The sequence below is a fragment of the Aspergillus oryzae genome, chromosome 5 (assembly GCF_000184455.2).
Source record: "Aspergillus oryzae RIB40 DNA, chromosome 5".
Lineage (NCBI taxonomy): Eukaryota > Fungi > Ascomycota > Eurotiomycetes > Eurotiales > Aspergillaceae > Aspergillus > Aspergillus oryzae.
In genome coordinates this window covers 2992413-3015684 of record NC_036439.1, presented here as the reverse complement: position 1 = coordinate 3015684, position 23272 = coordinate 2992413, and the positions used below count along the sequence as shown (strand labels likewise).

Below are 23272 nucleotides of genomic sequence, written 5' to 3'. Positions count from 1 at the left end.
CTTTATATATAACAGTATTGCTCCCAAACTGCTTCCTCGCTTGGACCAAATCTATGTCGAACACAATAAAGAATACACTGTGAGCCACCTACATATACATGAAGTGCCGATCGAGAAGTTTAAAGAAAGTCCGGCGAGATATGCTACCAGTATAGCCGTGCTACGGGTCCGGAAGCATTTGAATCGACTATCAACTTGCCCCCCAGAATAGGCATTGCACCCACTGCTGGGCCGCGTTCAACTGGGTAAGCCACTGCCCTCCTGGGATCGTTGTATACCCACGGATTTCAGCTACAGGCGGACTAACTATCAATCTGAATCCGGTTTCAGAAGGTCGAGAAGTTCAAAATTAACCCACATCGGATGGCAGTCGGTGGTAAGAGGTTATCTGTCAGCAGTGTCCGTCCATCTTTGCAGGGATGTTAACATCCCACTACGCTTGCAAATTTTGAATGTGCCTGCGTGTGATTCAAACAATGTCTTCACCCCAGAGGGGCGGTTTAATCGGGTTAACTGGCCATATGAGTCGTACCGAGAAATAAAATTTATACCGGCACTGCCAACGGCAAGGATGACATATCTCCACAAGCATCCTGGAAGTGCCTCGACCAGCATAGTCAGAGGAGGTGTGTGCGCATGATGGCTAGAACTTTGGTAGATGCTGAGCATGCAAGCGCTGACTGAGTGCACAGGACTGGAGAATCAACTTTATGCTAGCTTCCAGCTTAGGTCTCGCGCTAGCCCTAGCGTTCACAGCGGAAATGGACCGTCTACGAGACGAAGGAGAAGCTGAAGCTGGAAAGCTGGGAAGCTGGAGGCTGCTGGTTGTACACTGTAGAGTAGGAGTGATGTGTATGCCTGAGGTACCAGTATTACCCCCCATTTGGATGGTATCTGTGAAGCGGGAACATCGTATAATAAAAAGGTGATTATTGCCATGGAGAAGGAACTTGCTGTTATGATGTATGTATATAGAGGAGGATCATGGTTTACCCGGCGAGGATGGTTACCATACCATACATATCGGGATCTTCGCTAGGTAATGATTTTTTGTATGTATGGTCATCGCGTTACCGGGCCGGGGGATTTCGGCAGCGGAATCGGAAAAGCAATGGAATAATTGCTGAATGCAGTACCTTCGAGTTTGCTTTCTTTTTTCTCCTTTCTGTGTTTCTTCTCCTAATATATTCATTCTTGTACTTTTATTGTTATTCTTATAGACACACATAATTTGAGGTATTTATACGACTTTTGTCTTCCCAATTCAGAGCCATTGACCTAATGAGTACAAAACTAAACAAAATCATCCTTGTCTAGCTCCATCATGTTGGCACCCTCGAACTCCCGAGCCGCGGTGCGGTCGATGGCTTCTTTGGCGCATGCAGCATCGAGAGCGTCTGCCAGTTCCCCCGCAGTCGCACGCTCTGCTTTAGCTTGTGCTGCCCGGTCCCCCGCTTCTCTCGGTTGCCGTCGCGCTCTGAGCACCAATAGCCGACAACTCCAGTTCCCCCGCCTTCAGTCCTTGAACACCATCTCCAGCAAGAGAACTTTTGGTACAACCGCAAGAATGGTACGCATACTGGGCTTTATGATGGAAGAATACTAGTCATTGTACTCTCCGCTCAGTGCTGTAGCAATGGTTTTGCTTCTAGCGGAAGAGTACGGTTTTCCAACCCACAATGCTGACAGTTCCTCTCCTCACAGGCTTCGGAAACTCGCGTTGAAACTGACGCCTTTGGCGAGATTGAGGTGAGATTATCTCCTACATAACACTGGGTTGTCTTCAAAGGTCTAATCGTATGTTGTGATAGGTCCCTGCCGACAAGTACTGGGGTGCCCAGACCCAGCGGTAAGAAGCCGCCTCGAGAAGCTCTCACCGAGCCGCAAGCAAGAGGATATACAGAGGCTAATCAATCTGAGAATAGTTCCCTGGGTAACTTTGACATCAACCAGCCTCAGGACCGTATGCCTGAGGGTGTTGTCAAGGCTTTCGGTATCCTGAAGGGTGCTGCTGCTACCGTGAACATGAAGTTTGGCCTTGGTACGCATATCTTTACCAGCATGATGTTATAGTAAAACATTTCTAACGATTCCCCGCGTGTTCTAGACCCCAAGATTGGTGAGGCTATTCAGAAGGCTGCCGCCGAGGTTGCCGAGGGCAAGCTCATGGACCACTTCCCTCTTGTCGTTTGGCAGACTGGTTCCGGCACCCAGTCCAACATGAACTCCAACGAGGTCATCTCGAACCGTGCCATCGAGATCTTGGGTGGCAAGATGGGATCTAAGAAGCCTGTGCACCCCAACGACCACGTCAACATGTCTGCTTCCTCCAACGACTCTTTCCCTACTGCTATGCACATCGCTGCTGTTTTGGAGCTCGAGGGAACTTTGCTGCCTTCCCTCAAGAGCCTTCGCGATGCTCTCCAGGTGAAGGTGGAGAACTTTGAGAAGATCATCAAGATCGGTCGTACCCATCTGCAGGATGCTACTCCTCTTACTCTTGGTCAGGAGTTCTCCGGCTACGTTGCCCAGCTTGATCGCAACATTGAGCGCGTTCAGAACTCTCTTCCCCACCTCCGCTATCTTGCTCAGGGTGGAACTGCTGTCGGTACTGGTCTGAACACCTTCAAGGGCTTTGATGAGGCCATTGCCGCCGAGGTCACCAAGATGACTGGCACCGAATTCAAGACCGCCCCCAACAAGTTCGAGGTTCTCGCTGCTCACGATGCGATCGTCGAGGCCTCTGGTTCCCTTAACACCCTTGCTTGCTCTCTCTTCAAGATCGCCCAGGATATCCGTTACCTCGGTTCTGGACCTCGTTGCGGTCTGGGCGAGCTGATCCTCCCCGAGAACGAGCCCGGCTCCTCTATCATGCCTGGAAAGGTCAACCCCACTCAGTGCGAGTCCCTTACCATGATCTGCTCCCAGGTTATGGGTAACCACGTCGCTGCTACCGTTGGTGGTATGAACGGTCAGTTCGAGCTTAACGTGTTCAAGCCCGTCATGATCCGCAACCTTCTGCACAGCTCGCGCATTCTTTCGGATGGCATGAAGAGCTTCGAGAAGAACCTGGTGCACGGTCTCGAGGCCAACGAGCCCAGAATCAACTCCCTGCTCCACGAGAGGTATGTAATTCCTTCGCTTACGTTAAAATGCCTTAACTAGACTAACGCCTCCCCAGTCTGATGCTCGTCACCTGCTTGAACCCCGTTATCGGTTACGACATGGCGTCCAAGGTCGCTAAGAACGCCCACAAGAAGGGTCTCACTCTGAAGCAGAGTGCTATGGAGCTGCAGGCCCTTAGCGAGGAGGACTTCGACACCCATGTCCGCCCTGAGCTGATGCTTGCTCCTAAGGAGAAGAAATAGAGGGGTGCATTTTGATACCTAAATGACGAAAAGGGGGTTAGAATGGATTGGTTCAGTTTAAGATATAGCGAAATTAGCATTTTTTCCTTTCAGATATGTTGTGATGTATTCTAGTGTATACAGATAAAAATGCTGTTGTACGAATTTTATTTTTAGAATTGGTGTATTTTTGATTTATCAGGCAGTGGCTACAGGATTCCAAGTCCTGGAGTTATTTTTGGAATTCCATTGGTAGCTGCGCCAACCAGATAGTGCGCCCGCTGTTGCCCTGTAGAATGCGCTGGATTGAGAAAAATTAGTAGCTCCCAATTACATGCATGCATTAGTAGCATCTTCAGCACCGAGAGGTATAGCACAGTGGCTGTGAAAGGCGACTGTATTTTTTATTTATTTTTTTTCTCGCTTGTTTGGAATGGAAATCTCTTCAAATCTGTACTAACAGATTTCAAGTACTTTGGTATCGAGCGTCTCAGGTCCCAACTTAAATCCATGGTAAGTAATTTTTGTTTATCGATAAATACCTGTTCTGTCCCCACCTGGGAATTTCAGTTTGTTCTCACATCCTTCTTCCAAGCATTCGTCTCTCGTTGAGCCTCTAGTAATTGAGCGTAGAGGATTACTCTTGTGTCTCGCTCTTTCTTCATTCTAATTTGAATCTCTCTTTCCACTCTTTTCGACGTTGTCCTTGTTCGGTCAAAAGATCAATAAATCTAATCGGGACCCGACCCCACTGTGTTTCACACCGCATAGTTCTGTCTACCCCTAAAAAGACCAGCGGACAGTGATCGATTAGCTCCATCGATCATCCAGACTTAAATTCACGGCTCGCTCCTTTAACCGATCACCATTTGAACCACTACTACAGTATTTATCTACAAATCACAATGACCAACCTTACCACTACTACCACGACTCCTGCCCCTATTGCAGTCTCCGTCAAACCCACCATGAACTCCCAAACCGATGACGCCCCTCTCTTCTCGAGTTCCTTGATCTCTCCTGAAGTGGTCGCTGCTCTCCCAGAGGGATACACTATCCGTCCTGTTCGCCGTTCCGACTACAAGCGGGGTTTCCTCGATGTCCTCCGTGTGTTGACCACCGTCGGCGACATCACTGAGGAGCAATGGAGCCAGCGGTTTGACTGGATCTCTGCCCGTAATGACGAGTATTACTTGCTTGTGATCTGCGATAACACGGACCGTGTCGTCGGTACCGGCAGTTTGCTTGTCGAGCGGAAGTTCATCCACTCTCTTGGCATGGTTGGGCACATCGAAGATATTGCCGTTGATCAGTCGCAGCAGGGAAAGAAATTGGGCTTGAGGCTCATCCAGGCTTTGGACTACGTGGCTGCTAACGTCGGTTGTTACAAGGTATGCTTCGCTTGAACCCCCTTTTTTCTTAGAATGTCCCTGTTGCTAATCTTTCCTTATAGAGCATCCTTGATTGCTCCGAACACAATGAGGGCTTCTACCTCAAGTGTGGCTTTAAGCGTGCCGGCCTGGAAATGGCCCACTACTACTAGAATTAGACTTCGCGTTTAATGGGACTTATACTGGCGTTCAGATAAATGGTACAGGGTTTGTCTGTGAGAATCCTTCATAATTCGTGAGGGGCCTTCTCAAGAATTCTTGTTCGGGTTTACAAGGCCTGGTGTTCGGGACACGATTGCTTGGCGAATTGGCTCGCCTATTCTTGGGCTTCTCTCTAGTGGGACTCAGTCGAGTATACTCAAGAAAGGTCAGAGGAGCGGACACTCTTGATGGTGCATGGCACGAGTGGCTCTCGACCTGTCGACTTCGTCTCGATGACCCAATTTCGAGAGATGGGCATATTCGCGTGGAGACATTTATACTTTTGTCGAATTGATTGCCCAGGGGTAGTCGCCATCATGTTCACTTGGATAGAGCTAGGATGCCTTGTTACTGCCATCCATTTTATAGACAACATATTAGAGGGTCGCAATAATGTTATAATGTCGATATTTCAAAATGCTTCTAGCCCCTCACTGGCAAAGATAGTCTGATATTCCTACTTCATCACACAGGAAGAACAGTAGCGCAACGCCAAGGGAAGACCTGTACTAGATAAGATAAGAGTTCTTACGTATGGGAACATCGTGAGAACAATCTAAATCCAATTATGACATTATGTCACATCGTAAACTAAAAAACCCGTACAGGAATCTACAGGCCCAGAGCGACAAAAACGGCTATCATGTCACATCCATTTTTCCATTTCCTGGTAAATACCATGGCGCACAATGACAGAGCCTATCTGAGAGCCGTGCGGGAATCTCGTCCGCAAGAAACCATAGCACATACGCCGATTTATTGCATAAATTTTGTGAAGGAAACACAAATTCCAGCTCCAGAAGCCTCCCGAATTCCTTCATACTCCCCAGCCCAAGCCAAACCGCTTCTATTCCGTTTAACGAGACTTGGCGGCAACCTTGGGGGCAGAGCCCTTAGCACCCTGCTTGCTCTGGATGCGCTGGGCGGTACCCTTGCCGGCGGCAGCGTTCTTGGCCTTCTCGGCCTTCTTAGCCTTCTCGGAAGCGGCCTTCTTCTCCTTGGCGTCCTTGATGGCCTGCTGGCGAGCAGCAGCACGGGCCTCAGGGCGCTGGTTGCGGCGCTCCTTGATCACGTCGAGGGAAGCACCAACGATAGCACGCTGGGACTTGACGGCACGGCGGGTACGCTTCTTAGCGACTTCCTGTATGCATTGAAAGATATCCCGTCAGCATTTCTGATCCTGTCCCAACGCTTCGTCACCTGCAGATATATCCCGGCTCCTTTCCGATGTTTCCGCATCGTGCTAGTTGACATGTCCATGTTCCATCACCGGACCCAACTCAAGTCCCGACATGTCGGACCCTTCCGGAAAACCAAAGAAACAACTTCAACCATGGGGAAAACTTGGCGGTACTGACTTCAGAGATACCCTTCTTGTGCTGGCGACGGTAGAGGACAGTCCAGGAGATGCGGCGGGGGTTCTTGCGCTGGAGGAAGAGGGACTCGGACTTTCCATTCTGGAAGCGGAAGATCTTGCTGTCGCCACGGACGTACAGCTTACCCTATAATTGTCTAAATGTCAACGAATATATCCTGATAAATTTCGTATATTTTTTTGTGTATGATTTTTTTGGTATTGGGGGCGGATTGGCTGGCTCGGGGTAGCCTGGGCAAGGGTTTCGTATTTTCGATATGGGAAGAGAGCGTTGTCTCTTGCGGAAGTGGACACAACGCACCTTTCCAGGGTAGATCTTCTGACCGCTGAAAGAATCGTCGTAGGTACGCATCTTGAACGTCGGAGATGCGCAACGAGATGTTGTCGGTTGGCGTTGGGTGGTTGTATCGTATCGGTCGCTGCGGCGAGCTGTTCGCGAGACGCTGACACAATTGTGGTGCGGTGCGGAGCCTCGCTAAAGTGCGACACGTGACCTCGTCTGCCCTTCCCCGTTTGCAACTTCAACTTCTATGAGACATCTGGGGTGACTATAGTAATTGGGGGATAATTGTTATTCACGATATATTGATTTATGTCTTGATGCTACTGGGACTAGTGGCCATACTTTTACGCTTGGTTCTCATGTTGACATCATGAATTGTTCGATTAAAGGCCCCCTCGTCCATAGAGATTCGGCTTCAATACATGTGAAAGATGACCTGATATCTCAGCATAAATCAAACTCCGCTCGCTCTTGAAACTCATCTAAGTTCTCAGCAATATTCACCCAGACAAGAGGCTTTTCCAGTGTGCCTTCCGTAGCCAAGCCGGTTCACTTCCAATCCCATATCTTCAATCGTGCCAATCGCAGAGTTCCCAAGGATTTGGCTTGCATTCCTAGAGCAAGTAACGTTAACCACCATATAGGTACTCGTAAGTGACTTAAAAGCAGACAAAAAAGAAAGAAAACTACCTTGCACTGAATATCACCACACATCTCACTTGGGCATCTACCACAACAGCTCGGACATACACGTCTGCCGCAGCCTCCAGGTTCACTACATAGGGAAAAGGTACTCATGTCTTTGACATGCGAACCCAGCCCCTCAATTTTCTGCAATATCTGTCTTGCATTGTCGGATTTCTCGGGCTTAGCTTCCGTGTCGGCAATTGTCTGCTTAGCTTCTGCATATCTGCAGCATGCCACACTACAGATTGGGCAGCTACCACGACAAGTAGTGCACCTGAGGTTCACGGTATTCCATTGTCGGCTGTCATCCACTCTGCGTGGTGACTTGGAATCAGTGGAAGAGACGGTTTTCACCTCAGTTCCAGTGAGGCTACGGACTTGGTCGATCTGATAACGTCAATAACTTTATCAGCTTCGTTTCCAATGAGATCTACTTACTTGTTTTTGAAGGCCCTTTTTGATATCTTTATCCCCTGTCTCTGGAGGTCTCTTTCCTGAAGGGCTCACTCCAGGAGCTTGCCGCTTCGTATCCTCCATCGCAGATAGAGAGCCGCCTTGAATGACCTTGTTGGGGTTATCTGTCTCCAGGAAGTCCAGATCCAGAAAGATATAATCTATTCAGATATCAGAGTCAGAAACCAATCAATCACTAACAAGCCACAAGTAAGACACTTCATAAAATGACTGAACAGACTTACCGTTAGTCGCCCTGATGTACTTCAAATATTTGGGGGTAGGAGGAGTAGTCGGGGACTGCTTTGTCGGGCTGTGAATACTCCCATGCGTCCCTATTGTGTTGCTATCCGTCAAACTAGCAGTGCCGGAACCAGAACGTTCCGAGCGAGTCACTTTATCCTGGGAGTGAATATGGCAGCTGTGCCTATCGGAGTCGCCGGGCAGTTTCAAGGGGCTGCCAGTGAAGGTCATCTTCAACCGTCTTTTGAGCGAGCCTACTCTAGGTAACCCCCCATCGCCGTTGGTGTTGGCTTCATTTTCCTTCTTTGTCGTTTCTGCGTTGATATCCTCGGTTTTGGAAAGTAGTGACTTGTTAAGGGCATCGTCTTCGATTCGAAGGGATGTTTCAATTTGGGTTGTGATCTCTGAGAGCCTGCCTGAGTTCACCTCAGTGATTGTTTCGCTCGAGCTCGTGAAGCCGATACTGAGATGTTTCAGCCACGTACTGGAAAAAGGGGCGTAGTAAGGAAGGAAAATTGAATAGTCTCATGATTCTTACCTGTCTTTGTTGTTGTTGTTGTTGTTGGTGTGGTCTTTCTTGAGTTTGTTCATTCCTTTACCCTTCGATCTGCCTTTGGATTTGTTTTTCATGATGTCTGATATGTCGGTTGCTGCTTATAGGGCCGCGTGTTCGACTACTATTTGCTGTTAGGGGATGAGAGTGTGAGGGATAGTCGACGGAGTATAATCACACCTGTTATCAGGATTTGGAGGCATGGTGCTATTTACGTTTGGGGGCTTTATCCGTTTCTACGCAGATGGAGGGAGTAGTGAATGATGCGAGAGCGGGCCATGTGCTGTGGCTTTCTGAAGACCCCTCGCTCGGAGGTTACCTCCATATCTTATGCTGATATTAATGCGGTACGGGGAATTGCAGTTGGTTTCATTGCGGGACTTTCCTTTTTCCTGTTGGAGTATACTATGTGAATAACATGCATAAGCATCCTTGGCCAATAAACCCTATACTGCGATCTCTACTAGTTTTGAACCACGTAGCATCGTAGTTACTGATGATAGGGAACCTGCTAAAACCCGCACTAGCTGTCTATTTCAAGCCCAAGATAACTCTATGATGCAAGTGTATAAGATGGTAGTTTGTAATATAAACTTCTAGAGAAATAAAATCGTTCTATCAAGGTGCAGCTCTGATCTGATGGCAAAGCAAATGTGAAGACTATATACCATATTTTTGCAGCATCGACTGCCTCGTCGTGCAGGAGCACAAAAGGGGCCGTGAGCCAGAGCTGAATCTATCATCGACGTATTGGGAGGACGTATAACAGGTTCTCTCTTTCAAAGAAATGATATAAGATCCCTCAGGAGGCATGAAATTGATCCAAAAGATAGTTGCCGGTAGGGCCTAGGCTCGCAGTATAACTTTTGTTTTCATGGTCACATCACAACGTATTGGTTCATATTCCGTCATAGTGAATTTTGTTGAGTCACTCAATAATCTAAGTCATGGCATGTGTTCTGGTCCATTCCCGAGCGGTCTGTATCGCAGCCGGCTCATCCTCCTTCCAGCGTTGAGCGACATCATTTGCAAGCGGGTCATCTGGGTTTGGAGCTCCGAGCAAGGCTTGGATAGAGAGCAGAATTGTACGGATTTGGAGCGCAGGGGACCAGTTGTCTAACACGCATTAGCCCATAAATACCGTTTGGGAGAAGTCTCTGGAGAAGTCTTACTCTTCAGGACATCCAAGCAGATACGTCCGAGACGGTCGATGTTGGGGTGGTAGATCTTGGTCAAGAATCGAATCTTGGGAGGAGTCATAGGATAATCTTCGGGCAAGAACAGTTCAAGACGGAAGATACCACCTTTGTCGGCAATTAGCAACCGCCTAGGCCCTTCCTTTTCGATATGAGGGCGTGTGCACTATACCTTCATATGGAGATTGGGCCGGCCCATGGATCGATACATCGAAATAACGCAGGTTGTCTTCATGAGGCACAGCATTGATACCAGGGACCCTGAGAGAGTCAAAGGATTAATTATAGTCCATTATTTCCACTATGAGGAAGTTACTTACGGCTCCGCCATAAGGCGCTCAGTCTCCTTCACTATTCTTTTCGGCAACGCCATTTTGAACGACCAGAACTAAACGATAAATGTCCCCGCGTGTAGTCCAAGGTGGGGCTTAGAGTTCTGTTTTCAGAAGTTCTCTTTATTCCTGCGCACCAGCTATAGCTAGTGAGTTCAAGTGCTTCCCAAGATGGATGCAGAATCCAACACGGAGAAAATGATGCAAGGTTGGGGCCAGGATCCGCAAGGAACCGTTTAGTCACAGCCGGAAGATCCTAACTTATCCTATGAAGGTTACCAAGCCATCAGCAGATGCATCGGGCAGAGGGGCACTTAATCTCACCGCCTTCTATATTGAATTAGACACGGGAGCGCATACGTGCCATAAGCGCAACTTGCTATCCTAAGCCCGATAGGGATGTCTCGAGGTTGGCCCGTCTCCACACCACCTCGAGTTGCGGAGATGTTATAGCTACCAGTTTCAAGTCCTTGGGGTGGCTCAAGCTTTGTTGTATGTGTGAGTGTGCACATGTACTAAACATTGGCGCTGAAATTATTACTCTACCTTATCAATTTAACTTACAATGGATTCTTAAAGACAACTACTAGTGCTGTATCATTGCGCAATGTGTGACAATTCTTTCGCTACCTTCACTTCGTACAATTGACGAGCCGATTCCGAATCCATCGAGATGAAAGCACTTCCTAGTGTCGTACAATCCTTTCTATTAATGAGTTGTAGGAAGACTTGAAACCCGACACATCCCCAAGGTACTCCTCGGCAGGAGTCGGTAAATAAACTCAAAGGGAGCAGCAAATTGAGCACCTGGGACTCATCAGCTACACAATGGTCGATCCCAATGAGCCTAGGCCGCTCACCTCGGCATTTGAAAGTCCGACTTTTGGAGAGGATAGTTCTTTCCATGTGGAGCAGCCCGTGGGGTCCATGTCAATATCGCCATGTGGACGAGATGTAGTTCTGGCTTCAAAGGAGGGTCTTCATATCATCGATTTGGATTCGCCATATTCGCCGCCTCGATACCTCCCTCATCATACACCATGGGAGGTCGCGGATGTTCAGTGGTCACCGTTCGCTGCTCGAGATTATTGGGTCGTCAGCACATCGAACCAGAAGGCATTGGTGTGGAACTTGGCAACGAAGTCCTGTCAGAACTCAATTGAGCATGTTCTGCATGCTCACACTCGCGCAATAACAGATATAAACTTCTCCGCTCATCATCCCGACACCTTAGCGACATGTGCCGTGGACAGTTTTGTTCATTGCTGGGATTTGCGATCTCCTTCTCGGCCTGCCATCTCGTTCTCAGATTGGTTTGCTGGTGCAACTCAAGTTAAATGGAACAGACAGGATCCAAATGTCATCGCCAGCTCCCATGATAAATTTCTAAGGATATGGGACAAGAGAAAAGGTGCTTATCCAATTCGGTCCATCGAGGCTCACGATACCAAGATCTATGGTGTTGATTGGAATAGAGTTCGCCCAGGAGCGGTGACAACATGCGCTTTGGATAAGACGATCAAGTTTTGGGATTATACTGTCGAAGGTGAAGAGCCGGAGAAGATAATAAGAACGCCTTTTCCGGTTTGGCGCGCCAGGAACACCCCATTTGGATGGGGTGTTCTAGCAATGCCGCAGAGAGGCAATAGCGATCTTCATCTATATAGTCGCCGGGCTGGGGAAGGTGAAGATCCTAGTAAAGACCTTCCTCTAGTGCACAGCTTCCCAGGGCATAAGGGTCAAGTTAAGGAATTCCTCTGGAGAGCGCGCGGAGGCGTGGTCGATGGAGCTGATCACAGGGATTTCCAGCTAGTTTCGTGGGGGACTGACAGGGAACTCCGTCTGCATAGAGTTGATCCGGATGTCATGCGTGGCGTCGGTTACGAAAAGGGGAAGTCATTTATCTCAAATATAAACATCACCCGCAATGGTGCCGTCTACAAGAGCTTCCGTGATGAAGATAGCAGTCGAGGCCATGATGAAACAGATTCTCTATCCGCATTTCAGGAGTCTGTCTCCGGCTCATCCCGTGCCTTGGGGTTGAACACCATATCAGTGCCGTACACTCGGCCGTGGACCCAGGGCGGTAACACGGATTCAAGAATCGGCATGCAAGGCAGAAGTAATATCCGGAACGATACGAATCCCATATCATGGATGCGAGGAGTAAAAATATCGGGTTGGGATGTTGAAACTTTAGGTGATGAAATCACGCATGTGGGAGAGAAGTTCACCAAGGTCGATTTTGACTCCGTGGACGTTAGGCAACGGAAGGCAACTATATCTTTGCATGGACCTTGGGGCCCGGAAGGTGACTCGCTCTTCTTGAAAGTGGACATAAAGTTCCCTGCCGACTACCCAAGGACTGCAATGCCAACGTTCAGTGTGCAGAAGACATCAGCTGTCACAGATGAACTTGCCGACAAGCTTGTTGCAGAGTTACGTACCATTGCAGAAACTTTTCTCTCTCATAAAAGAGGCTGCCTCGAAGGGGTTGTTCGCTATTTGTTAGGTGAGACTAGTCTGGAAGAAAGCATAGCCTGGATTTTGGGTGAAACAACCGAGACCGTCAAATCGCCCATCAGCGGCCAGCTAGAGGCGGGAGAGTCAAGCGACGAGGATGAAGTAGGACTGTCTCAGAGCCAAGAACTGGGGATGAGCTCTGAACTGCTACGGCCAGTCAATGCCAATGTAATGGTACCTGTGGCCAAGGCATGTGGTGCTCTTTGGGCCAATGATGGTCGCTTAGTCTGCTTTTTCCCTACTAAAAAGGACAAGTCGGCGTCTCTGCTGGAGAACTTAGGTTTCAAGGAAATGACGAGGCTGTCGAGGGCAGACAAGGTTTTTGAGGGATTTGGCCGTCTACAAACGAGTTCGCCCGGGCCACGGGGTTCGGGTACAATGACCAGCACCGATGACGGTACATCTGACTACTCCGATGACTCGGACGCGGAGACCTCCAGCTCTTCTGGATCTTCTGGTATCCTCTCGACTCTGCAACACCGGTTCCCAACACCGCAAACATGGCGCAGTGCTGGCAGTCTGGGGCTATATAAGCCGCGGTCCACAGACAATTCTCAGAGGTCAACTGTTGGTATGATGACTTCGAAAGCGTCTGAAAATCCACAGAACACTGTATCTATTCATGACTTCACTGAGTTGCTGCCAGCAAAACGTGAACTGGCAAACAACTACCGTATCTGCGGTAAAGGTACAGATGTTTGTGCTCACAATGCTGCAGTTGCTCTCGATCATGGCTTCTATGAATTAGCTCGTATATGGGGCCTCGTCAAATTGGTCTTGCACAATAACAACAAGTCTGGCCAGATATCTGGCCTGGACACCGGTGAAAGACCCCAGCGTATGCAGAGAAAAGATAGTGCCGTGGACCTGAGTTATGATCTCGGAAATCAAGACCAGCGTCCAAAAGATACTGCCAATAGTGTGATTCAATGGGGAGACCATCCTTTCGGTGGACAATGGCTTGTTCCTGCCCTCTTCGAACATTTTGAACGGGTCGGTGACGTACAGATGGTAGCAATGCTCAGCTGTGTACTGCATGAATCAAACCATGAGAAGTACCCGCCGAGAGAGGAGTACGGTCAAAGCAAAACAGTATCAAAGAGGGTAGACGATCAGCCCTTGTCGTTAAATAACTACTCTACTCAGGCTGCCTCGCACAGTAAATCTCATACGACAACACCCCTGGGATCCACACCGAAGGACAGCCATACTACACCCATCACGCAGAGCTCTGGACGATCGTCTTCGGAAATTTGGCGTCCTGACTCGACTCCTCCCTATTCCACAGGCACAACTCCCCCTTTAGCATCACGTGCTGCCGGTTTTGCAGCAGAAAGGAAGGCTATGAGCCATACTGCCTCGATAGCTGCCTCACCTGACCAACAATCTCAGCCGCGTAGCGCATCGGGTCTTGGCTCTGTTCTTGCTTCTTCCCTTTCCCGATCTTTCACTTTTGGTCCCTCATCAGCCTCACCACCGGCCAGCGCGTTGTCCCGAAAAAAGCAAACCCCCAGCGGCAGCCCTAACACGACAGGGGGTATATGGCCTACGAGTACTTTCATATCCAAACCTGTGTCAGCAGTTCCTGACTACCTCACCACACCCACTGCTCCTACCTCTCAGACACATTCTGATACTGAAAGTGAAAGACTGGAAAAGACACAAGCCTCGAAGCCACGAGCGAAGCTACGGGTGACGTTGAAACACCGTGACGCTTTTGAGGGTGACAAGGCCACACAAAATACATTCATCGACAGCAAGAAGGACGGTCTGTATCGATCATACCGACAGGCGTACGCCCATCTGCTATCAATCTGGGGCCTACATATACAGCGCAGTGAAGTCCTAAAAATTGGGAGAGTGAACAACCACTCTAGCGACACGGACTTCCGTCAATGGGGTTACAACAGTCCGAGGTCATCGCTTTCATTGCCAACCCTCAGACATAGAGGTTCGGTGAACTCGAATCTGGAAGCAGGTAACCAAGGACTGGAAATCCAACGACACTGCATTCGATGTGGCCGCCCTCTGCAGATGTCAATTTTCATCAGTGAACCCATGACAGAGACGCCAGTTCAAAAGCAGATGAAGGGAGATCCTACACCTGCAATCTGCCAAGGTTGCAACCCGAAACAACCTCTTTCCCTCAAACTTCCTTGCGTTATATGCGGGGAAGTAGTAGACGGAATGCTCACTCCTTGTCTCAATTGCGGCCACGTCAGTTGCTTTGACTGCCATCAGGGCTGGTTTTCGGGGTTATCTCCCGAGCTACAAGATGACAAGGCCAATGGCGCTATAGACATGCACGATAGTGACCAGGAACACCAATACTGTCCCACCGGATGTGGCTGCAAATGCCCTGAGCACATCGTCTCAAACATTCCGAGGCCCTGGAGCCCATCCTCGCCGACACCGGATGGTGAGACTAGTCCTTTGACTCGGTCGCGGAAACAGCCTGATATTTTATCCAACGTTGGCCAGCATGAAGATGATCTTGATCAATGGCATACATCCCCATTTGCTTCCCTTGCTCGGGGCCTGGGGGGTGGTTTGAGTAGAGGATTACGCCCCAAAGAGGATAGGCGAAAGTCCAAGTCATCCATTTCTGGGTTTGTCCCAAAACGAACTGCCATGAATCAAGTGGAAAGTACATGGCAGTAGTTTGTATGATTTGAGCGTTTGTGTTTTTTGGGAGCGAATTACGTATACCCCTATATTGTGTTGATTCGTATTTATATATCTGTTCATTAGCTCGATTGATATCTTTATACCTCATGTCTCATACAAACACTGCCATTATATAAACCTGGTTAAATTGCCACTCATAGTCATTGTTAAATCACCCAACATATCTCCGTGTAATCCTCCTATCTTCCCAAATGCAAGTTCATAAAAATAGATTAAACCATTCATCCATATCCCACTAAATAACCACAGCCACATGATCATCCATATAATCCCCAATACTTCCCAAGAAACACGCTGCCAAAATCGAAACGCCTCCAAACGCAATACTAACATAATATACCCACTTATAGCCCTCAGAATAGGCCATCTGGCCTGCTGCCACAACAGCCTGATACGCAGTTTCATTTCCTGCAATTCCAGGAATCTCCCGCAATCCGTCTAATAACGAGGCACCGGTGAGCTCGATTGCTTCGGCGATGTAAGTAGTATTCGTGATGTTGAGCTGTGTGAGCATGACGCCGCCGATGTAGTGTTTGGCATTTGGAATGAATTTGGATATGAAGACGTTGTAGTAGATCGTGTAGCCGATGCTGCCGCCGACTACGCGGATGGAAAGGGTGAGGGCGGAGATTGTTGCGATTAGGTCCTATAAGTGTGTTAGGTTTTTCTCTTCTGATTTGCTCTTCTTGTATTGCAGGTTGACAAGATGCTTACATCTGGACAGATGATAGTTGTCATGATGGAGGCTGGAACTACGATTCCGCCGATACCTAGACCGGCGAGGGTGAGTAGGCCCCATAGTTGGTGCAGGTTGTCGGGACGGGCAATTGACATTGCGCCGCAACCTGAAGACTGTTAGTTAGGATTTATGGTGTATGCTGATAGGTGTTGGTGATGTACGAACCGGCGGTCATGAGGATACTGCTGATGATCAGTAGTTCCTTATTGTGACCTCGCAAGAGACTCAATAGCCACAGTGTGATACAGGCACCGCCCATGATGCCGAATCCGATGGGTAAGCTTCTGACGCCGACTTCAACTGGGTCATGTCCGTATACGTTGAATGACTGGGTGGGCCAAAACATGATCACGGAGAAAAAGTTGGCACCGGAGATGAAGGTGATAACTAGGGTTAAACCCAGGGTACGAGGTTCTTGCTTTAAGCGGCTGGGGAAGATAGGATACCTTGCGCCGTAGACTTCCCAGACTCCGAAGATAACTAGCAAAGCAAATCCGAGGATAAGTGGTACGAGGACATGCGCTGATGACCAGGAATACTGTAGTATAGGTTAGTCTCTGAGTTCAACCTGCATTGGAGTAGCGACGTGATATAGGATCGTGATACCTGATAACCGCCCCATTGCATCCCAGCCATAAACAGGATTAGTCCTACAATACTGAGGAAGCCACCGACATAGTCAACCCGACTCATGACCTCTTTGGGAGACAATCCCTCCGAATTAATCCTTGGTGGTGGATAGTAGAATAGCGCCGTGATCAGCAAGCCGAACCCGTTCCAGGCACCACAGAATGCCCCAACGTATCGCCAACCGCTATGGGCTGCTATAAGCTGAGCCCATAATACAGATGGGCAGAACGGCACTATAGTGAAGATCAGAACGGCGACATATTTACCTCGCTGTCTGGTCGGCGCCATCTCAGATGTTGCAGCCAATGCGGTCAACTCATTGACGCCCGCACCTGCACCTGCGATGGCCATTCCGCCTAATAGTGGTTAGCCAGAAAAAAGAGGCCATGCTGGTAAGCTAAAGTCTTACCAATGAATGTATTCATCGTGTGTGCAGTACTGCTCACAATCATTCCGATACAAATAAGTGTAACTCCAATCAGGGCAACATAGCGACGGCCTATCAGATCGGAAAGGGATCCAACAAATGGACAGACACCGGCAAGAGCGAGGAGGTTAGCTAAAACCTGCAATATATCAAGCGGTTGTAAGTTGAACTGTTTTGCTGAATACGAGAAGGCACAGGACGTACAAACCAAACCCATCGATCTGATCCGCCTATATCTCCGTAGATGTAGGGTGGAATTCCTCCTGTCCATCAATTAGTGCAAGAAAAGTGAGACATAAATTTAATTCGAACTCACCAAACAGATAGACAGGAATCTGACTCCCAGTCCATAAGAAGGCCATAGCTGTGAAGCCCATAAAGCGACGAAAAGTCATCTGGCATTCAAAGTAGGGAAGTCATTTCTCAATATTCCTGACAAAAGTCTGGGGACCGTTATAGAGACATTGCAATAGATCTTACAGGAGGCTCAGACCCTTGCTCCCCCGACTCGTCCGCGTAGCCACCCGACCCTACATCTTCTTGGTGACTATAACCCTGTTTGTCATGGCTATTGTCCGTATGTCCGCTGGCCTTTTCATCCGCTTGCGATTGAGTGAAGTTATTGGTGAGCTCCATGACTGCTGCTGCTCTCCTATTCCAAAAGTAGGAATTAGGGATATATTCGAGTTAGAAGTTCAATCCGCGCAATTCTGCAGCAGACACATAAGGTCATCAGTTGTATGCCTCACGTTTGGGGTCAAGGCAATAGTAAGAAGTCAAGCAAATGTAGGGTAGATTAAGTACGTATAACAAGCTTTCTCTAAGCTCAAGCCTGCATCTTATAATCCCCGGATTATAAGTAAAAGTGTTGCCTTCCGCAATAAGCATGGATCGACGATGCTTAAGTATTGCAGCCTCGTGCGAATGGTAATCATCGAAGTGGTGGCGACTGAAGAACGGCACCAATCGGAGACGTATACAAAAACGGCCTAGAAAACGGTGATATTTCCAAACCGAGACACAGCCGAGGCGTTTTGCAAGTTTTTGAAGTTGTCAATGCGCTATTGCCGAACCATATCTAAGGTGGATTCCGGGGAAATGCGGGGGAGACGTGGAGAAGGTTGCCATGGTCGATGGTCTAGACAAATGGGTTGAGTCAAGAGACAACACAATTTGATTTGTCACGTAAGAATGAGTTCACTCTATAGTCCTTTATGGTCTTGTGGACCTCCCGTTCTACAAAATCACCGTATATATACAATCATATAAAGATTACCGCGAAATGGGAAAATCGACTTAGAAAGGCTCCTCTGGGCTTTAAAGCCCTACCATATCGTCTAATCCCTCGGTAAATGATTCCAGCATCTCAGTACCGTTCCCCAATTTCCTCAAGTTTATACTTCTTAGGAACAACGAAGAGGGCAGTTGCTTGAATACAAAGTCTTCCAACCGGGTCGCGTACTTCTCCCGTCACGTAAGCTTTGCGATCCGTGGTACGTTCTCGGTCGATGCTGGAGTGGAAGGTATAGAAATTGCCCGAATATACCGGAGCGCGATATTTAATCTCAAGGTTTGCTGTGACCCCTGTACGCTCTGGAAAATGGCGGATTGCGACACGGCCTAGATTCTCATCAATGACAGTGGCAAGAGCTCCGCCGTGGACAACAGTCGGCCATCCTTCCAGGCCATTCCCGAGATAGACAATGCTAACGGCCTTCCGCTCCTTGTCGTTCCAAAAGACTTTCTGTATGATGAATCAGCCAAAAGTTATGGTTAAGGTTCAATTAATCCAATGCAAAGTAGTTGAAAGGCTCTGTACGACAGTTACGCTGCCCTAAATTCTCTTTACGGCGGCAGGTTTGCAGCATGTTGCACAGGGGGAGCCTAGAGAAGAGACGAACCTGTAGCGCTAATCCCCGACTCCCTTTCAGTGGACCAGACGTAAACCTCTGCTTCTTGTCCTCCTCGGAATAGTTCCCATACACGTCCGCTTCCAAGTAGTCCGGATTGTTTCGGAGCTCCTGCACGATAGGTAGCCCAGTTTCGTATACTCGACGAATCTCCTCCAGTTTTAGGACATCCTCTGTCGTTTCGGGTTCGACCGGTGCAGAAACCTTATTGTCCATCCATTTTCCTGCCGCGACTCCGAGGCCACCAAAAATTCCGGCATAAATCAGTCGTCTCCCCCATTTCGATCTTTCAGGTGCAGATTGATCGGCTACAGTGCTGGTGCTTCTAGAGATGTGGGGGTTGAATCGCAATGACAGCTGAGACTGAGTTCCTAGGCTGCGTAACCGGGATTGTAGGGCTCTGCGGGTGCCAAACATGGTGTTCACATCGCAATCTTGCGGGTGGTCAAGAAAGTTGAATTAGTTACGAGCTTATGGTTAATATGCCGAGGCATTTAATTTGGGTCACGTGATATACTAGGAGAATACGATAACTTGAATGCTCTTCAGTCTTGAGCAGCTGGCTCCAGATGCTGTCTTTATTCTGACCGTTGAGTCTATCAACCTAGCTCGCCTGAAGGCTTCCCTGGCTCAAAAAGCTTCCCTTGGTAGAATCCAACGAACATGACCAAGCTGGGTGCCACGACAAAGATACAACACGAATAAAATCCAAACTGTTTTCCCCACTGATACAGACGTCACTCGTGTTCCACATATGCACATAATGTATTATCATCATTCAACCTGTTGATTAATAAGGTTTAGGCCGTTGCTGCGGACATCCTTAATTCGCAGTGGGCAGGTCAATCGCGCGATAGAGGAGAATCAACGCAGAATGGGACTCGCCTATAGTATTGTCAGCAAGAGATCCATATCAATTTTAATCCTTGAATGACATACCGCCGCCAGAAAGAGTCTCAATCTTCTCCGCTTCCACTTCAGTCACTTTCTCATCGTTAAACCACCACCATTTTCCATCCTCTTCCTTGTTACCTTGGGCTTGTTTCTTGACATATGCAGTGTAGTGACCACTGTCAGCGCTGGCACCTTGATGTGTGATTACTCCCCGTAGCTCGTAAAGGCCTGACTTGTTAGTACCCTCGTCGGAGCGAAGCTTCGGGTCGATAAGTTCGGAAAGCTCCTTCTTTGCTGCAAGGATAGAAGCTGCCTTCTCAGCCTCATACTCTGCATCGGACTTGAAGACGTCAGTCATTGCGGAATCACCATCCTTCTCGGTAGCCTTTGATGCATCTTTGCGTTCTTCGGCGGCTTTCTTCTTCTGCATTGGCTCCAAAGGCTCAGGTTCAGCTTCGGTTTTCTTCTCTTCATCCCGCTGGCGGTCAAGCTTCTGACGCTTGCGAGCACGCTCAACATCGAGTTCTTCCTTTCGGATCTCCCGTACTTTGTCTCGAATAGGGATAAGTTCCTTTTTGAGCTCATCTGTGCAGAAGTCTACCGCATCCAGCTCGGCAGGGAATGTAACCTTACGCATGATCTTGGCCTTCTTCTGGGTTTCGCGTTTCCAAAAGAAACGAACGAAGTGCACAGTTAAGTATTTGGGCAATCGAGCAATGCGTGAACGCTTGGTGTAAATGGCATCACGGTCTAGAGTAGGGGAACGCTTTTCAATCTTCTCTTCAAGACCGGCTTTTATGCCATCATGCAAGTGATTTGTTTCTTTGCCGATGTGACAGTCAAGCTTGTAGAAGACGTCCGAGCTTGGGGTGGGTTGCTCGCCAGCCTCTTTTGCTCCCGGCTCATCACATTCCGTAACAGACTCAAACCTTCCAGCAAGGTATTTATCCACAAAAGATACTTCATTGCTGGACTCACCCTCACCCTCCTTGATCATCAGCTTGTTCCGCAGTTGGGTTACGATTTGAGACCATGCCTCTTCAGCATCTTGCTGGGCATAACCATGGCCGTTTCGATCTCTCTGGGCGAACTGGGGAAACACATTCCTCAAAGCATTCAGGAACATAAGAGGCGGAAATCCCTCTTGCGTTTCAGACATTTGCTTGAATAGATCCCGCAACGAAGACGTAAGATCCATTGAGGCGCCGAGGCCACCAAGACCAAAACTGCTGAGATCCGAGAGGTTCGATGCTCCAGCAGCACCTGTTGAGGGGCGATATCTCAGAAGCTCCTGATGGAGCTCGGGAACACTTCTCAATGTCTGCAGTGTAGAGTTAAGGTAGCAAGTGTTACCAAGGTTCTGAAGGCCAGCAGGAATAGCTCCCTCTGCTCTTGCAGCCTCAGCCTCCGTCATGTCCTCCAAGAACTTCACTGCTTCTTTTGGGCGGCCCAAATCCCCGGATCCTTGGCCTCCAGATGGCGTGCCCATCATCATGAATGTCTGGCCCGGTTTGGCGTTGAGCGAGGACAATGGGGTTTCATCCTTAAGTTGTCCTCCTTTGACCAGAATTTTCTGTCGTTCGGGTTCCACGCCGGTGAGGGAATATAATTGGTACTTAAGCGTTTCACCGTTCGAGGATAGATCAAGCTCGACCTCATGACGTTTGCCCTGGTGCTTCACGATAACTATGGTCTATGAGTAAGAAGCTTTCGAAAATATGAGAAGAGTCATATAGAAGAGTTGTAGAGTCACATACCTGGTATAGACGCCATTTTGTCTTAATTCTTGAGAGTAATCTCAGAAAGCCTCTCCTTGACTTCTGCTTGATGAAAGTGACGCATAAACAAGAGCATCATCGCCCGTTAACGGGGCGTGGGGCAGTGAATGCAAACAAGACAAACAGGCAACAACATCGCGGCCTTAGCGGGACCGCCGCCTGTGGCTCCTGAAGCTGGCACTTTGACACCTACATCCATTCCTAGGCTTGCTTCCTGGGCCTGGATATAGACATAAATCATAAAGCCTCCGAATTCGTGACCTGTGGGTTTTTGGTCTGACTTATACTTACGCAAATTAAGTTGTTGATGGTACCAGCGGAGTAACAACGGAGACCCCAGTATACGTCACACTTCCAAAATGGTGAGCTAAGTCAATCCGAAGCTAACAATTGATCGCTAACAATTGAAGTCTCAATCATTGCGTCCATATCTTCAATGCGTCCGAGCCTCTCTCACCTCCGCGCTTGCGGTTTCGAACTTCGCATCCCAGACGTCCGAGAGACATAATGTACCAGAAATTGAGGCCCAAAGCTCTCCTGAACTCCTTCTTAACCCGCTTACCGTCTCTCGAAACGAAAATGAGAAAGTCCTCATCGAACCTAGTGTGAACAGTGTCCGTGTCAGCATCAGGATTAAGCAAGCGGACGAGATTGAACATAGTATTACTCTCCATCCGGATGCCTGCTTCTATTGGCTAGGCCATGCATGGCGCTAGATACTAACAATAATATACAGTCTTGGTCCACAAGTTCACCCGGTTTTTGACGCAGCGAGCCGAATCTTTCTTCATCTTACGACGGAAGCCAGTAAAGGTCAGGCATCATAGTGCACCTACCACATCCATGGATACAGTATGCTAATAAGTCAACAGGGTTACGATATCTCGTTTCTAATAACGAACCGAAACGTAGAGGAGATGCTCAAGCACAAGCTAGTTGACTTCATTATCCAGTTTATGGAGGAAGTCGATAAAGAAATTTCCGAGATGAAGCTTTTCGTATGTACCTTCTTCTCCACGGTATGCCCGCGTATAATAGTAGTATTGACAATGCGCAGTTGAATGCCCGTGCGCGATTCGTCGCTGAGTCTTTCTTGACACCTGTAAGAACCCACTTAATGACGCTCTCTGTATTCTGAACACTATCAATTAACTAACAACCTATAGTTTGACTGAATTCTTGCTCATAATGTTCATTTTATGGTTCATGATATATCCATGACCTCCACTTTTTATCCAATAGCGAGTATTGTACAGGCGATCTAGGCTGGTGATGGGGGCTACTCTGCTTCGCTCAATGATCCGTTCCCTTCCCTAGATCTTGAAGTCATTTGGAGTTTAAATGTATGATGAGCTTTCTCACAACTTACACTTGACAGTAGATCTTGGTATAAGCGAAATATAACCATACTAGTAACAAGCATTCAGAACCATTATGTTTTATAGCAATTTATTTACACTGTGTAAATAATTACAATATTATTCCATCATTATCGATCTTATATTTAGAGTGACGACGATAGTATGCTCTGTTCAACATAAAATGTGCAAGCAACCACCTTCCTACTATAGTCACATAGGTAAGTCAACTCCCTTATATCCTGAGCGCAGGCTTTTTGGAGG

The 23272-nt window shown here is 48.2% G+C and overlaps 10 protein-coding genes across 10 annotated transcripts; 4 read left to right on the top strand and 6 right to left on the bottom strand.

Annotated features, from left to right (window-relative positions):
• Nucleotides 1-1324: 1324 nt before the first annotated feature.
• Nucleotides 1325-3368, top strand: AO090120000133 (class II fumarate hydratase; the record flags this gene model as incomplete). Its single annotated transcript, XM_023237621.1, has 6 exons — nucleotides 1325-1570; nucleotides 1705-1749; nucleotides 1812-1849; nucleotides 1926-2041; nucleotides 2108-3125; nucleotides 3182-3368. 6 exons carry the CDS (start codon nucleotides 1325-1327, stop codon nucleotides 3366-3368), a joined length of 1650 nt encoding a protein of 549 aa, XP_023092435.1.
• Nucleotides 3369-4315: 947 nt separating this feature from the next.
• Nucleotides 4316-4890, top strand: gup1 (glucosamine 6-phosphate N-acetyltransferase; the record flags this gene model as incomplete). The annotated part of the gene is made up of 2 exons (XM_001823837.3): nucleotides 4316-4738; nucleotides 4801-4890. The coding sequence occupies 2 exons, from the start codon at nucleotides 4316-4318 to the stop codon at nucleotides 4888-4890; spliced, it is 513 nt and encodes a 170-aa protein (XP_001823889.3).
• A 905-nt stretch (nucleotides 4891-5795) lies between these two features.
• On the bottom strand, nucleotides 5796-6666 carry AO090120000131 (60S ribosomal protein eL24; the record flags this gene model as incomplete). Its single annotated transcript, XM_001823836.3, has 3 exons — nucleotides 5796-6080; nucleotides 6298-6441; nucleotides 6616-6666. The coding sequence occupies 3 exons, from the start codon at nucleotides 6664-6666 to the stop codon at nucleotides 5796-5798; spliced, it is 480 nt and encodes a 159-aa protein (XP_001823888.1).
• Nucleotides 6667-7926: 1260 nt separating this feature from the next.
• AO090120000130 (uncharacterized protein) lies at nucleotides 7927-8610 on the bottom strand (the record flags this gene model as incomplete). Its single annotated transcript, XM_023237620.1, has 2 exons — nucleotides 7927-8464; nucleotides 8519-8610. The coding sequence occupies 2 exons, from the start codon at nucleotides 8608-8610 to the stop codon at nucleotides 7927-7929; spliced, it is 630 nt and encodes a 209-aa protein (XP_023092434.1).
• Nucleotides 8611-9473: 863 nt separating this feature from the next.
• On the bottom strand, nucleotides 9474-10102 carry AO090120000129 (E2 ubiquitin-conjugating protein UBC13; the record flags this gene model as incomplete). Its single annotated transcript, XM_001823834.3, has 4 exons — nucleotides 9474-9649; nucleotides 9706-9837; nucleotides 9902-9990; nucleotides 10050-10102. The coding sequence occupies 4 exons, from the start codon at nucleotides 10100-10102 to the stop codon at nucleotides 9474-9476; spliced, it is 450 nt and encodes a 149-aa protein (XP_001823886.1).
• Nucleotides 10103-10889: 787 nt separating this feature from the next.
• On the top strand, nucleotides 10890-15245 carry AO090120000128 (Mtc5p; the record flags this gene model as incomplete). The annotated part of the gene is made up of 1 exon (XM_023237619.1): nucleotides 10890-15245. The coding sequence occupies one exon, from the start codon at nucleotides 10890-10892 to the stop codon at nucleotides 15243-15245; it is 4356 nt and encodes a 1451-aa protein (XP_023092433.1).
• Nucleotides 15246-15507: 262 nt separating this feature from the next.
• On the bottom strand, nucleotides 15508-17704 carry AO090120000127 (putative MFS drug efflux pump; the record flags this gene model as incomplete). Its single annotated transcript, XM_023237618.1, has 8 exons — nucleotides 15508-15918; nucleotides 15987-16117; nucleotides 16177-16491; nucleotides 16551-16997; nucleotides 17051-17207; nucleotides 17273-17331; nucleotides 17385-17463; nucleotides 17549-17704. The coding sequence occupies 8 exons, from the start codon at nucleotides 17702-17704 to the stop codon at nucleotides 15508-15510; spliced, it is 1755 nt and encodes a 584-aa protein (XP_023092432.1).
• A 730-nt stretch (nucleotides 17705-18434) lies between these two features.
• On the bottom strand, nucleotides 18435-19395 carry AO090120000126 (PaaI family thioesterase; the record flags this gene model as incomplete). The annotated part of the gene is made up of 2 exons (XM_001823831.3): nucleotides 18435-18812; nucleotides 18970-19395. 2 exons carry the CDS (start codon nucleotides 19393-19395, stop codon nucleotides 18435-18437), a joined length of 804 nt encoding a protein of 267 aa, XP_001823883.1.
• A 406-nt stretch (nucleotides 19396-19801) lies between these two features.
• Nucleotides 19802-21645, bottom strand: AO090120000125 (ubiquitin-specific protease UBP6; the record flags this gene model as incomplete). The annotated part of the gene is made up of 3 exons (XM_001823830.3): nucleotides 19802-19863; nucleotides 19918-21558; nucleotides 21630-21645. 3 exons carry the CDS (start codon nucleotides 21643-21645, stop codon nucleotides 19802-19804), a joined length of 1719 nt encoding a protein of 572 aa, XP_001823882.1.
• Nucleotides 21646-22009: 364 nt separating this feature from the next.
• AO090120000124 (actin-related protein 2/3 complex subunit 4 family protein) lies at nucleotides 22010-22825 on the top strand (the record flags this gene model as incomplete). Its single annotated transcript, XM_001823829.3, has 6 exons — nucleotides 22010-22012; nucleotides 22061-22310; nucleotides 22387-22463; nucleotides 22523-22648; nucleotides 22708-22752; nucleotides 22817-22825. The coding sequence occupies 6 exons, from the start codon at nucleotides 22010-22012 to the stop codon at nucleotides 22823-22825; spliced, it is 510 nt and encodes a 169-aa protein (XP_001823881.1).
• Nucleotides 22826-23272: the final 447 nt, after the last annotated feature.